Genomic DNA, 15467 nt, shown 5'->3' with positions numbered 1-15467 from the left:
GACTTATATACCGCTTCATAGGGCTTTCAGCCCTCTCTAAGCGGTTTACAGAGTCAGCATATCGCCCCCAACAACAATCCGGGTCCTCATTTCACCCACCTCGGAAGGATGGAAGGCTGAGTCAACCTTGAGCCGGTGAGATTAGAACCCCCGAACTGCAGATAACAGTCAGCTGAAGTGGCCTGCAGTACTGCACCCTAACCACTGCGCCACCTCGGCTCGGGTGAAGAGCCATGTCTTCACCCGAGATACAAAACCTGCCACCTCACAATAATTCTGCCACCACAAAACAGAGGCAAAGCATCATACGTAATAAATATATACCTGTGTATAGTATGCACACAAAGCCACCAGACTACAAAGCCAGGAGATGTAGAACCCCCCCCCCACCCAATGCTTCAATTTCCTGCATAAAATCTCACATACTGGAGAGGGGAATTTGCTTAAGCTGCTACAACAGTAAATTCTGAGGATCCTTAGACCAGTGTTTCCCAACCTTGGCAACTTGAAGATGTCTGGACTTCAACTTCCAGAATTCCCCAGCCAGCGAATGCTGGCTGGGGGATTCTGGGAGTTGAAGTCCGGACATCTTCAAGTTGCCAAGGTTGGGAAACACTGCCTTAGACATTCAAAGATATCTTTGCTTGTCAGGAGTTGGAGACGGAGTCCCTGAAGTAGTTTGAACAAGCCCAAAGACTCCTGCAATTTACTAAAAGGTTTGTGATGCTTTTCCCAACTACTTTCTGTCTAATTTGGCAACTTGTACAATCTTCATTTTAAGACGGATGAAATTATACTGAGTTGATAATTGAAAGGGGGGGGGAAGACCTTTTAATTAGGTCAAATCCATATTTGGAAAACTCATTTGATGGTGCCAGATCTTACAAATTGGTGTGTGGGTGTGTTTTGCCGCCAATTTGATGGCTAAAATCTGCTTATCCAACTGCTGTTGCTAATCTGGTGTCCAGATTCAGCAAATATCTTTGCTTTGAATATCCATCCATCCATCCATTTATCACAGGGTGAATGTGTTGTTCCCCCTTTCACCACTAGATGTTGTGTGAATACAGTTAATGGTGTTTCTTTGCCAGATTTAAGCAGATATTTAATTAAGGAATCATTACTTTGACTTCCTCCTGTTGTAATAATTAAGCTTCTGCCTTAATTATTCAAACGATTCTATCAACCGGTTGAAAAATGAGTTGTCTAATGTAGGAATCTAAGAACGACTGAGTTTCAAAAAAAAACTGACCTAGTTTGCGTTGCAATAAATCACGCTTGGTTTAACCTTGGTTTTGTTTATATAATGCAGCAAACGGATGGTCATAATTCAACTTTTTTGCTCTGAAAAGTTTTGTAAAAAACAAGAGATACGTTGTTTTTTCTTTGAAGCTGCTTGAATGTGGCAAAGTTAACCTTGATTACTTTTGATAGCTGTTGGTATTATTGCTTATTTCATGATTTATTGTGGCTGTGAGTCTCTCGGGTGCCTTGTGAGTCAGATTTTAAGTCCTTTAATTAAACAATTAAAAGTCTTTTGATTAAATAGATGGAGCGATGGACCATTCAAAGTTTACAACAGCAGTGAAAAAAAAAGTAACCTATATGACCATTTTTCACATGATCACGTGATGAAGATTCAGACTTTTGGCATCTGACTCGTATTTACGACGGTTGTGGCGCCCCGGGGCGGGGGGTGCGTGTCACTTGATACCCTTATGTGACCTTCTGGCAAGCAACGTCCATGGGGAGGCCTGATTTTAACAACCGCGTGAGTAACTTAACAAGGGCAGCCATTCACTTAATAATGAAAGAAATTAAGAAAGAATGGACCAGAACTCATTTAAGAGCCGTCTTGCTTAGCAACGGAAATGGTGAGCTCAATTTTGGTCGTACGTCGGGGGACTACCTGTAAGTTGAAAATAGGAATCGGATGGCACTGCTCACATCAAATGCAGTTTTCTTACCGGCTGGTGCTTTAACCACTAGGCCCGTGATGGCACAGTGGGCACTCGGAGCCCGCTCTGCGGGCAAGCGAGCCGTCACCCTGGCTCAGCTCCACTAGGCATCCGTGGGCGCCTCCCGCCGGCCAGCTCATTTCCAGGTCTCTGCCGCACATGTGCTGGGTGCGTGCGGGAGACACGCATACATGAGCAGGGGGAGGGCCCCCCCATGTCCCGTTTTGGTCCAGAGAGGCTTCAGGGAGGCCCAAAATCGGGGGGGGGCACGAAGGGGGGTTGTATATGCATGCACTGGGGGTCGGGGCGTGTAGGGGGTCAGGGAGCATGGGTTGGTCGTGCATGCATGAGTGCGGACAGGGCGCATGGGGGCTGCCATGCATGCATTGCATTATGGGGGTGGGCACACAGACATCCGTTTTTGCACCCATGCAACAATGTGTTGTTGCTTTTGACACGCAACAACCAAAAGCTTTGCCATCCCTGCACTGGGCCAAAGTGTGTCTGCAAAGGTCAGATGTCATTTCCCCCCCCCCCCCCAAAATGAGACCTGCTTTATATCTTCTAATTCAGTGTTTCTCAACCTTGGCAACTTGAAGATGTCCGGACTTCAACTCCCAGAATTCCCCAGCCAGCGAATGCTGGCTGGGGTATTCTGGGAGTTGAAGTCCGGACATCTTCAAGTTGACAAGGTTGAGAAACACTGTCCTAACCACTGCTGGGGAATTCTGGGAGTTGAAGTCCGGACATCTTCAAGTTGACAAGGTTGAGAAACACTGTCCTAACCACTGCTGGGGAATTCTGGGAGTTGAAGTCCGGACATCTTCAAGTTGCCAAGGTTGAGAAACACTGTTCTAATTCACCTCCTGCTGCACCTTCACAGCTGCCCTGGCACACCAGGCCTTGGGGCCTTTCCCCTCCATGCCTCTTGACTGGCGCTCTTGCAGAAAGGACAATGCCTGTTTTCACACACAACACACACACACACACACACACCCCGCTGTCCTTGGCCGGCCTCGTGGGCATGGCTGAACAGGAACAACTGTGTGAACCTGCGGGGGGGCTGGACTGGATGACCTCCCAGAGCCCGTCGCTACTACCCAATTGTACTAGGTGTGGTGCAGAAGCGGCAATGCACACTGACGTGGTTTGGCGACCAGGGAAGCCTTCAACAGGGGAGGTTCCCAGTTAACGTCACTGAGGGAGTCCTTGGCTTACAACCACCTGTTTAGCGACTGTTCTAAAGTTTGGAGAAAAGAAGGACTGGGGGGGAAGTAATAGCAGCATTCCAGGATTTCAGAAGTTGCCAAAAAGAAGAGGGGGTCAAGCTATTCTCCAAGGCACCTGAGGGCGGGACAAGAAGCAATGGGTGGAAACTAATCAAGGAGAGAAGCAACCTGGGATTAAGGAGAAACTTCCTAAGAATGAGGACAATTAACCAGCGGAACAGCTTGCCACCAGAAGTTGTAGGTGCTTCATCAAGAAGAGGCTGGTAGGGTCTCCTGCTTGAACAGGGGGTTGGACTAGAAGACCTCCAAGGTCCCTTACAGCTCTATCCTGATTGATTGTAGTTGGGAGGGTTTGGACAGCGCCAGCCGGCTGACCGCAGGCCAGAGGAAGTCGGGGGGGGGGGGAGCAGCAGCTGCAGCAGCCCGTTAAACCACGATCTGCATCCCCTCCCCAGCTGCTGGCCGCCCTCGGAGCCCGCGCAGTTGCGCTGGAAGCTTGCAAAAGGCGCCTGCCCATCATTTAAGGGTGGGGTGTCCCTGTGTTTTGTGTGTGTGCCAAAGACCCCCCCCTCTCTCGCGCTTGCGCAATCCCCGCAGCCCCCTGTTCTCCTTCCTCTCTTCCCCCTCCTATCTACACCCCCCCCGACGCATGCGCGTTCTCCCCTTTTCCCCGAACTGTCAATCTCTCCCCCCCCCCCTTTCGCCAAGCCTCCGGAGTTGCTGGTTGTTGAACCCTTATTGTGTGTGTGCGCGCGAGCGCGCGCTCCGGACGGAGGAAGCGATGGGCAGATAGCAAGTCCGGGTTTGTGTGTGTGTGTGTGTGTGTGTTTGAAGAGGGGCTGGGAGGCGTCCTTGACAGACAGAGCGAGCCAGCGGGCGGAAAGCCCCCTTCTTCCCGCTAGCCCTCGCTTCGCCCATCGCGCAGCCTATGCCAGTTGGGCGAAGGGCGCAGAAGGGGGCTCGCCTCCGACGGGGGCAGTCGGGAGCCAGGAGAAGAAGAGGAAGGGGCTGCTGAAGAGCCCCTCCCCCAAGGACCCCTTCCTCCTCCGCCGCTTCCCAGAGGACCCCCGGCCGCTTCGCCCAGCCCGCAGCCCCGCAGGCACCATGAATTGGGGCGCCGAGCTATGGGTGAGTAAGCGCGCCCTTGGCGTTTGGGGACGGGGGAGGGCCGGGGCTTTAGCCTGGGGGGGAGTGGGGGGTCTTTCTGGACAGCAGCGGGAGAGCGAGGGGCTTTCCCCCCTTCCCCTCCGGAGGGGCTCAGTCCCCTCCCTCCGCAGGCCGGGATACGACGCTGCGCAAACTTCCCGGCCAAAGAAAAAGGAGGGATGGGCAGCGGAGAACCTCTCCATCCTTCCTCCGCTGCGCTTTTTTCCCCTCCGCTGGAAAAAGGGAGGAAAATAACGGTCTGGAAAAGCCAGAGCCCCGTGTGTGTGTGTGTGTGTGTGTCTGTGTGTCTGCAGCCCATCCGTTTCCTCCCGATGAGTAAAATGCAGGGGGAATTTTTTTGGGGTGTGTGTGTGGGGGGAGGGGAGACGCAGCTTTTGGGGGAATGCCCAGGGAAGCGCGTGCCTTGATCACCTCGGCTGCAATGCCTATTTCATTCCATTCCATTATTTTATTTTATTTCTAATTTTCCACTGATGCAATCGCGAAGGAGAAACGAGCCCCCGGTGGGGTTTTGAAGCGGCCGAGGCAAAAGAGAGAGAGAGAGAGAGGGAGAAATCTCATTTCTCAACCGCGGGACGGAAATGTGGGGGGTGGGGTGGCTGGGGGTTTAAGCCGATCCGTCTTGGGTGGGAGAAGTGGGGTGGGTGAGTGGTGGGGCGTGGAAGCCAAGCCAGAAAAGCCGCCCCTGAGAAGCAGGGCAGAGAGCTGGGGAACCTTGGAGAAGGGGATAATTATTCCCTCCCACCCACCCACCCACCCACCCCCCAAAAAATCTGCTTTCTTCCTTCCCTAAAAGAACAATTTCCAAAAACCAGGATGGTCTGATATTTCTGTTTGGTGGTTTAAGCCAAGGACTGTCTGGACAAGAGAGTTTCTTAATTTTTTTGCGATTTATGTGCACCTCCTTTTATAGAGAGGGCTCTTAGATGGAGGCACCTCCCCTTCCCCTTGTTTTTCCAACTGCTTCTCCATCCCCCCCCCTTGCAGTGGCTTCACTAATTCCTGAATTAATGCCTCCCCCCCCCCCCCCCCGCTGCCTAGATAGATAGATAGATAGGAGAGAGAGGGAGAGAGGGAGAGAGGGAGAGATAACCAGGTTTAGCTAAAGGGATGCAGGCGTAACCTAAGCTTTTCAAACCGGTATGGATGACCTCACCCGCGAGATACCTCTGGCTGGGGGTGCTGAAATATTTTGTTTAGTGGGCAGAGGGGGGGGGCAGAGGGGGGGCAGAGGTGTACTTATTTATTTCTGGTTTCTGGCTGCCTTTTGGTGGTGGGGCCCTGCTTTTCCTGAAGAGATGGGCGTCTATAAGAGATCGTCCGTCCATCTTTTTTTCTGCTTTAAAAAAGACGTTTCTGGAATGTCCTCCACGGTTTTTAGCCACCGTGTAACTGAGTTCAGGCGTCTTTGGTTGTTTGGTTCTTCTGAACCCCTCCCGACTTTCAGAATTAAGCTGAGGGGTTCCCTTCCTCTTCGCCCACAGCCGAACGAACCCCCAAATCAGCCAGGCTCCCCTTGGCCTCTGGTGCGATTCCAGCCGTGTGCCTATATAAACCTGGAGATTGTGTCTTATGCATGTAGGAAGGCTGGGTGGCCACTCAGCAGGTTTCACCCTTTTTCTTCTCCCTGAAGTAACAGTTTTCAGGTTTGCACAAGGTAGGAACGTAGCTAAGAATCAAGATCCCGTGGAGGCCTAAGGCCACTTTATAAGGCCACACTTGGAATATTTGCATTCAGTTTTGGTCGCCACGGTGTAGAAAAGATGTGGAGACTCTGGAAAGAGAGCAGAGAAGAGCAACCAAGAGGATTAGGGGACTGGAGGCTAAAACATAGGAAGAACGGTTGCAGGAACTGGATATGTCTAGTTTAATGAAAAGAAGGACTAGGGGAGACATGATAGAAGTCTTCCGATATCTCAGGGGCTGCCACAAAGAAGAGGGAGTCAAACTACTCTCCAAAGCACCTGAGGGTAGAACAAGAAGCTATGGGTGGAAACTAATCAAGGGGAGAAGCAACTTAGAAGTTAAGGAGGAATTTCCTGACAGTGAGAACAATTAATCAGTGGAACAACTGGCCTCCAGAAGTTGTGAATGCTCCAACACTGAAAGTTTTTAAGATGATGTTGGGTAGCCATTTGTCTGAAAGGGTATAGGGTTTCCTGCCTAGGCAGGGGGTTGGGCTAGAAGACCTCCAAGGTCCCTTCCAACTCTGTTATTCTATATTCTACTTAATCGAATGAACTGAGTAGCTGGGAAAAAAAAATACAAAGAGTGAAAACTAACCAAGATAAGTAAGGATGTTGTGTGAATGCTGCCGGTTTTTAACTGGCCCTAATTGGAGGCGTTGGTCGAAGGCAGCTTTTCTTTCTCTGAAATACGTATTCGCTGGCAAATTGGACACAAGAGCAAAAGCATTTTAAGGAAGAAGGACATTCGCCATGAAAGAGGCTCCTCTTTTGGTTTCCTGTTTCTGTTTAACTCACATGTTCACTGGGGAAGTGCGCGGGGGGGGGGGACGGGGACACACACATCAAAACAAGAATGAGAACAAACCACTTTTTAGTTGTGATCAATTTAGGAAAGGGGAATTGGACCGGGGGAGGGGGGGTGACACCTGCGTATTTCATCCACTGGATTTTCTTGGCTCTTGGTAACTGTCAGAAGATTGGAAAGGAAAGGGGACTGCAGGGGGGGCTGGACTAGAACAGTGTTTCTCAACCTTGTCAACTTGAAGATGTCTGGACTTCAACTCCCAGAATTCCCCAGCCAGCTGGCTGGGGAATTCTGGGAGTTGAAGTCCAGACATCTTCAAGTTGACAAGGTTGAGAAACACTGGACTAGAAGACCTCCAAGGTCCTCTCCAACTCTCCTAATCTGTTACTGTGGATTTGGGGAGGAAGCCCCCATATTTTGGCCTCAAACATGAAATAAGACCAGTCACCAGCTGGATCTATAAATCTCATTAAGCCATGTTTACTATCAACATAGTGGCCTATTTTGCTCATACTGATAGGCCATAATTAGTGGCTTATAAAACAAGGTTCAAAACCAAATTTGCTTTGGATTAAAGACTATATATGACAATTCAGCCTCAGGAGTTGTGCTTTGCTCGTCTCGGGGCATAAACCCAGCTGATGTGAGGTTTGGTTAACAACTCTGTGGTTTAGTGTAACAAGTTGTTGTGGCCAGTGCCCAGGGAAGCTGGCAGCAGATTCGGGCAGTGAGGAGGTTGGGGAGGAAGATGGGTCAGTCCTGGAGTCTGGGGAAGGCTCTGATGATGAGGGCTCTGTGTCGGAGGCAGAGAGGGGGCCAGGGCCATCTGACAGTTATCAGCTGCCTTCAGAGTCAGACATCAGTGAGGCAGAGGAACAGCTGGAGCCTGTTCCCAGTGTGTGCATGCGCAGAGTGGCCAGACGAAGGGAACAGCTAAAGAACGGGTTGATTGGGAGTAAGGCCACAGGTGGAAGACGAATAAAAGAGGAGCGAAGGGGGAGTGGAGTTTGCAGGAGACAATTAGTTCCCATAATTGGTTCGTGACCCTCAGAGACTCCTTGCCAAGTTCTGCAGATCTCAGCCTGGCAGCTCTCCGAGCCAGATAAGGTCTGTGACCATAAATCCTCCCTTGAGAGACTTTGCTGGAGGTGAAGGAGCAGAATTCACAGTCAATTAATAAAAGGGGGTTTTATTGGGACCAGGAGTTGGCTTCAAATGCTCAGGAAGCCTCCGTCAGAACACCTGTTCTGTGTCGTCCAAATGTAAAATGAGACTCCAGGTGCCAAGGTTTTTTAGAGAGGTCCGGATTTCCTTGTCCAGGGCCAACCGACTCTTGGCTGAAGAGGGACACAACGTGTAATGCACTTGGCGCATTTCCAACTTCGAGGCGAGGTTGCCTGCAATAATCAAGACCTCGAAGGCTGTTATAGAAACCGAAAGGATCGGAAAATTGCTGAATGGTTGCACAAGCCTATCGGACCGGGGTTTTCGTTCACGGCGCTTGCGAAGGTCGGACGGCTCAGCATTCGAGCAAACAGCTAATCACACAGTTGACTCCCTCGGAAGGAAACCCCGAATAAGAGAAGCCGGACTGGGGATGATGGTAGCGTATGTCTGCTGGTTGCTGAGGGAATTGATGCGTGGAACGGATGGTCTGGGTTAGCTTGCTACTCAAAATAGCAGGGAGTTGTGGAGCCCAGGTTGCCCAGTGGTTAGAGAGCGGAATTGCAGGCCGACTCTGCCAATTGCCAGCAGTTCAATTCTGACCGGCTTGAGGTTGACTCGGCCTTCCAGCTTTCCGAGGTCGGTAAAATTAGGACCCAGATTGTTGGGGGGGGGGGGCAAAAGGTTGACTCTGTCGACCACTTAGAGAGGGCTACGAAGCCGTGCAGATAGTCCTTGACATACGGCCACAATGGAGGCTGAAAGGTTGGTTGCTAAGTGAGGCATTTGTTCAGTGAGTCCTGTCCCATTTGACAACATTTCTCGCCAGAGTTGTTAAGGGAATCATTGAAGCTGTTGAGCGAGTAACGTGGTTGTTTAGTGGATCATTGATTCTGCTTGCTGGGAGGTCGCAAAAGGGGATCACTGGGACATTGCGACCGTCGTAAGTATGAGTCAAGTGCCTGAACTTTGGTCAGGGGGCTATGGGGATACTGTGATGGTCGTAAGTGTAAGAAATGGTCCTAAGTCCCTTTTTTCAGTGCCGTTGTAACTTTGAACTGTTGTAAGTCGACTACTGACATATAAGTCTACGTGCTATTGCTAGTCCCCGATTTACGACCACATTTGGGACCTGTCTCTAAGCGAGTCAACCCCGATTTTATGACCTTTTTGTTGCAGTGGTGAAGTGAGCTTGGCTTTCGTTATTGACCTTGCTTGTTGGAAGCTGGCTGGGGAGGCCGCTACTCCATCACCCATAAGGCACAAGGGAAGAGACTTGTTGAAAAAGCTGCTTTTGGGGGCTCTTTGGAAAGGCAGCAGAGGGGGGGGGCAACCAATGTTCCCGGAAAAAGACCCACATCTCAAAAGCCTCCCCAGAATGGATGGGAGCCTGTGAGGGCAGCTATGGGGGGGGGGCAGGTAGAGTTATTTCCTTATTTAGAAGATTGATATGGCCGCTCACTTCCTCACTCATCCTCCCTCCCTCTCTCTCCCTTCTTCTTTTCCCGACTTCACTATCTTTCAATCCCTCCTTCCCTCCTTCCCTCCATTCTTCCTCCTCCTTTTCTTCCTTCCTTCCTCCTCCTCACCTTCCTTCCCTCATTCCCATTTCCTTCTTCCTTTCCTCCCTCCCTCCCATCCTTCTTTGCCTGACTTCACTATCTTTCAATCCTTCCTTCCCTCTCTCCTTTCTTCCTCCTCCTCCTTTCCCTTCCTTCCCTCCCTCATTTGCCTGACTTTACTATCTTTCAATCCTTCCTTCCTGCCAAGGTGGCGCAGTGGTTAAATGCAGCACTGCAGGCTACTGCTAGATCAGCAGGTCAGCGGTTCAAATCTCACCGGCTCAGGGTTGACTCAGCCTTCCATCCTTCCGAGGTGGGTAAAATGAGGACCCGGATTGTTGTTGGGGGCAATATGCTGACTCTGTAAACCGCTTAGAGAGGGCTGAAAGGCCTATGAAGCGGTATATAAGTCTACTGCTATTGCTATTGCTATTGCTTTCCTTCCTCTTCCTTTTCTTCCTTCCCTCCTTTCTTCCTCCTCCTTTTCTTCCTTCCTTCTCTCTCTCCTTCCTTCCTCCTCCTTACCTTCCTTCCCTCATTCCCATTGCCTCCCTTCTTCCCTCCCTCCTTCCATTCTTCTTTGCCTGACTTCACAATCTTTCAATCCTTCCTTCCCTCCCTCCTTTCTTCCTCCTCCTCCTTTCCTTCCTTCCTTCCCTCCCTCATTCCCATTTCCTTCCTTCCTCCTTTCCTTCCCCCCTTCTTCCCCCCCTCCTTCCATTTTTCTTTGCCTGACTTCACTATCTTTCAATCCTTCCTTCCTCCTTCCCCCCATTCTTCCTCCTCCTTTTCTTCCTTCCTTCCCTCTCTCCTTCTTTCCTCCTCACCTTCCTTCCCTCATTCCCATTTCCTTCCTCCTTTCCTCCCTCCCTCCCATCCTTCTTCTTTGCCTGACTTCACTATCTTTCAATCCTTCCTTCCCTTTTTTCCTCCTCTCCTTTCCTTCCTTCCCTCCCTCATTCCCATTTCCTTCCTTCCTTCCTCCTCCTTTCCTTCCTCCCTTCTTCCCTCCCTCCTTCCCTTCTTCTTTGCCTGACTTCACTATCTTTCAATCCTTCCTTCCCTCCCTCCTTTCTTCCTCCTCCTTTCCTTCCTTCCCTCCCTCAATCCTTCCTTCCTTCCTCTTCCTCTGAAGGAAGTGGCCCTTGGGTAGCTGAGAGCAGCCTTTGGCTCCCTGTCTATCTGCTTTGACCCCCCACCTTGACTCCCAGCAGAGAAATCCCAAGTTCTGTTTTTTTTGGGAAATAAACCACCGGCCTCTTGTTCTAATGAGAGACTTCTGAGTAACTTGTGGCTGCCGTGTGTGGATTTGTGGTTATGGAAGGCAGCCTTTTCCCCAGTTGGTTTTGGAAGGGCCGAGGGCTGGCGTGGAGCTTAATCTTTAATTTTCTACAACTGCAAGAGAAGGGCTGGGATTCCCTCTTCCGTACCATGAAATGCTTACAATTTGGAACTTCAAATCCCACCATGTGGGGCTCAACCAGGGTTTGGCTGCTAAGTCGCCCTTGGTTGAGACTAGAACAGTGTTTCTCAACCTTGGCGACTTTAAGTCCTGTGGACTTCAACTCCCAGAATCCCCCAGCCAGCTGTGCTGGCTGGGGGATTCTGGGAGTTGAAGTCCACAGGACTTAAAGTCGCCAAGGTTGAGAAACACTGGACTAGAACATCCGTCAATCACATTATCAGGTTAAAAACCTTCATCACTGGGAGGTCGTAAAAGGGGGCATCACGTGATCCCCCCCCCCCTGGGAACACTGCAGCCGTCGTAAATACGAGTCCGTTGCCAGCGGTTCGAATTTTGATCATGTATTACCCTGAGGATGCTGCAATGGTCGTAAAGTGTGAAAAATCGACATTTTTCAGTGCTGCTTTAATTTTGAATGGTCAGTAAATCAATGGTTGTAAGTTGAGGGCTATTGTTGCGGTCCGACGGCGGAGCTGGCAGCAGAGTCAGACAGTGAGGAGGTTGGGGAGGAACCTGGGCCAGTCCTGGGGGGGCTGAGGGAAGCTCAGACGAGGGCTCAGACAAGGGAGGCAGAGAGGGAGATAGACATCAGTGGGGCAGAGGAACAGCTGGAGCCTCTTCCCAGAGTGTGCATGCACAGAGCTGCCAGAAGACAAGGACAACTAAGAAATCAGGGTTGACTTGGGAGTAAAGCCACACCTTGGAGGTGATTGAGCCCTCCCAGAGGAAACAAAAGAGGAGCGAATGGGGAGGGGGCTTTTGCAGGAAACAATTTGTTCTTTCGGTTGTTTCAAGAGTAGAAAGTTCTGCTTGTGACTGTAAGAGACTCTGGGCCAAGCGTTGCCTTGCCCTGCGGTTGGAAACTGGTTATCTGGCAGCTCTCCAAGCGAGATAAGGTTCGTGTGGATAAACATTCCTTTGAAAAGACTGTTTTACTAAGCCTTGCTGGCCGTGAATGAAAGGAATCCACAGTCATGTAAATAAAAGGGGTTTTGCCAAGAACAAGACTCCGCTTCATGCTTTCTAAGGAAGGTTCTGGGTGAGAACAGCTGTCTGTATCTGCCCCCTACCCCTTCAGCACAAATCTCCACCCCACCCCCCTTATTCAAAAGTCTGACTGCTTAATAGAGTAATCCATTAATTGTCCCATCCGGAAAATCCATTTATTATTTCCCTACTGATTGATTGCTAGGATACATCTATTATACCTGCAGGGGTTTTTTTCGGCACTTTATTTATAAACCGGTATCTGATAAAAATGCCAAACTTCATATCCAATCGTCTCGTGATGAGCATGAAATCCATAAATATGGATTTGAAGAGGCAAAAGCTTTGGGACGTAAACTGTTATTACCCAGCGATTATATTCAATCTTCTTTGGGCACCAATAAATCATAAAATCTCTGTGTGTGTGTGTGTGTGTGTGTTTGAGTGAGTTTGTAATTGAGAATTTTATTATTTTCCAATTAAATCCTGTTGCATTTTCAAGCAAACTCTTGTTTCCTCGTAGCCCATTTGGAGATTCTGAGCTATTTAAAAAAAATAAAATCGTCCTGTATCCTTTTTCAGGTGACAAAGCAAATAATTAATTCAATTATAATTTTAAATTGAATCGATAGGGCCCCATTCTATGTATATAGGTAGCCCTGGACTTACAATCACAAAGGGTCCCCAAATTCCCAAAATTGACCTCCAAAATGGTGATCACATCAAGGAAGGAGGGAATCAGCTTATTTTCCAAAGCATCAGAAGGCAAGACAAGAAGAAAAAAACAATGGATGGGAAATAATCGAGGAGAGAAGCAATCTGGAATGAAGGAGAAACTTCCTAACAGTGAGGACAATGAGCCAGTGGAATTCCTTGCCACCAGAAGTTGTGGATGCTCCATCGCTGGAGGTTTTCAAGAAGAAGCAGGAGAACCCTTTCTCTGGAATGGTAGAGGGTCTCCTGCTTGAGCAGGGGGTTGGACTGGAAGACCTCTAAGGTCCCTTCCAGCTCTATTCTGATTAATTGATTGATTTGGGTCTCCTGCTTGAGCAGGGGGTTGGACTGGAAGACCTCTGAGGTCCCTTCCAGCTCTATTCTGATTAATTGATTGATTTGGGTCTCCTGCTTGAGCAGGGGGTTGGACTAGAAGACCTCTGAGGCCCTTCCAGCTCTATCCCAATTAGCTGAATTATAAAAATGTAAAAATTATAAAAATCTTATGCTAGTCATGAGTGCTGCATTTGCAGAAGCCGTGACATGTGTTAAAACCCACCATCCTGACTCAACTTCCTCTGAAAAAAATCCCTCTTCTTCCTCTGAATTTTGTGTCTTCTGTGCATTTCAGCATTTCAAGCATTTCCGAGTTGTGTTTCTGTCAAATTGATTTAGGCCAGTTCTGGATTTGGGTCCCTCCCAAGGACCCGGGAGAATCAAACCTTGCTGTTGGATTGTGTCAAAGCTATCATGGCAGGATGTAAGCCGTGCCGGGGGACCTGGGGCCAGCCACTTTCTCTCAGCCCTCGGAAGGAAGCAATGCCAAATGCCACTTCTGGAAAAAGCTGGCCAGGAAAACGGCAGGGGCTTGTCCAGGCGGCCTCTGAGCATCAGGCGCGACTGAACAGAAGCAGAATAAACAAATAAAGTGAAATAAGGAGGATGTTGAGACGTGACAATGGTTAACCACTGCAGAAGCCCAGAGCACTTAAAATCGTATTTTAGCATCGCAGAAAGCAAACATCCTTGATGGGGTTTTGGGCATCGTTTTTATTTTTTTTTCCCCCATGATGCCTTTTTATTGCAATATTGGTCCTTGTTTTATGCAGAAAAAGAGCATGGAGGTTTTCCAGAAGAGAAATTTCCCAGATGAATGGGATGGGGTCTCCTGCTTGAGCAGGGGGCTGGACTAGAAGATCTCCAAGGTCCCTTCCGGCTCTTGTTCGCATGATTGCGAGAACAATTAGCCAGTGCCCCAAGAAGTTGTGGGTGCCCCAACACTCTTTTCCAGAAGAATCTGGGTAGCCAGTTGTCCGGAATGGGATAGGGTCTCCTGCTTGAGCAGGGGGCTGGACTAGAAGACCTCCGAGGTCCCTTCCAATTCTGTTATTCTGGGCGAAATGTGAAGCTGCGTAGGCTTGTGTGTGTGTTTGTAAGAGAGCGAAATGAGGCTGCGAAACAAACCAGGCGGAGAGGAAGAAACTGAGAAACAAAAGGAGGAGAGAATGGACAGAAAGATCCCACCCGGGGGCCAAGAAGACGCTTCCTCCGTTTTCAGTATTCTACACAAAGGGACGAGATAGGCTGTAAAACCAACGGGAGGGCCTTAGGTAACACGCACCAGGTACAAGGACCCATCATTCTCGCATCCCCATCTTCCACAGCCTTGCAAATGTTGTACAACTGCCGTGGCAAGTTGTAGTTTCTAGATCTCATGACTTCCCAGTCCTAGGGCATGCCTTGGCCACTCTGCGCTACAGGAAGAAATCTGTGCCACTTTTGGAATTTCAAAATAAAGCTCAAAAAAACCCACGCATGCTTGTTTTTTTTGTGAATAATTTATGCCGTTTGCAAAGTGCTCCCTATTTTGTCAGAATAGATGCTGTTGCAGAATTTCAAAAGATAGCAGTTCTCACACAATCTCGGGCAGATATGCTGATATAATTTTCTCCCGGCCACGAAAATACTTTATTTTTTTTTTGCCCTGTGGATCTCATCTCTAGTTATGCTTGAGGTTCTGTTCAAGAATGCCAGGAACAAAGGAGGCTTCTGTGCTTAAATCCTCTGCGGGAAGAAAATATGAGCGGCTTTGTGAAAATAAAACCAAAACACAGCTTTTTTTGTTTTGTTTTGTTTTGAAAATCAGTTCCAACTGGATAGAGGCATATTTTAGCAGGAGTCTCGCACGAGTTAATGCAGTGTTTCTCAACCTTGGCAACTTGAAGATGTCTGGACTTCAAGTCCCAGAATTCCCCAGCCAGCATTCGCTGGCTGGGGAATTCTGGGACTTCAAGTCCAGACATCTTCAAGTTGCCAAGGTTGAGAAACACTGAGTTAATGCTTTTAAAGCCCTGGATTGATTTCTCTCCCCCCCACACACAACTCTGCTTCTGTTGCTAAGTGAGACGTGTGTCTTTGGTGAGTTTTGCCCCGTTTTATGACTGTCCTTGCCACGTTAGTTGAGTGAATCCCTTTGCTGGGAGGAGCCACAGTTGGCGAGATCCTTTGGGACTTTTCCAGAGCGAGTTGTTGGGCTGTGTGAAAAATGCCCTGTTACGGATTTCTCCTTCCCAGGCCGGATTTCGGCTGGAGATCTAATTGGCGTTTCCTGAGAAATAGTCTTCCTGGATAAAAATTTGTGCCATTAGCGCTATGAAGTGAGGGTGCAAATGACCTAACTCCTTCGGAAGGCAGGACTGCAAACACAATGGATTTAATGGATGTGAAG

At 49.2% G+C, this 15467-nt stretch overlaps 1 protein-coding gene across 16 annotated transcripts in view; it reads left to right on the top strand.

Annotated features, from left to right (window-relative positions):
• The first annotated feature begins 3919 nt into the window (after window positions 1-3919).
• FNBP1 (formin binding protein 1) overlaps window positions 3920-15467 on the top strand; it is a 70106-nt gene continuing 58558 nt past the window's right edge. For 4 of the 16 annotated variants that reach the window (XM_087704919.1, XM_087704923.1, XM_087704922.1 and 1 more), the window contains exon 1: window positions 3921-4315. In XM_087704919.1, coding sequence (XP_087561045.1) covers window positions 4292-4315 — 24 coding nt within the window. In that variant the 5' untranslated portion in view covers window positions 3921-4291. Of the gene's footprint in view, window positions 4316-15467 lie in introns of all 16 variants that reach the window. The other 12 variants (XM_087704928.1, XM_087704929.1, XM_087704927.1 and 9 more) reach the window with 5 other exon arrangements.

Source organism: Thamnophis sirtalis, unplaced genomic scaffold, assembly GCF_051295495.1.
Source record: "Thamnophis sirtalis isolate CommonGarterSnake01/CBP01778 unplaced genomic scaffold, rThaSir2_p1.2 scaffold_2, whole genome shotgun sequence".
NCBI lineage: Eukaryota > Metazoa > Chordata > Lepidosauria > Squamata > Natricidae > Thamnophis > Thamnophis sirtalis.
The sequence above is the reverse complement of the archived record's forward strand: the minus strand, read 5'-3'. Positions and strand labels throughout refer to the sequence as shown.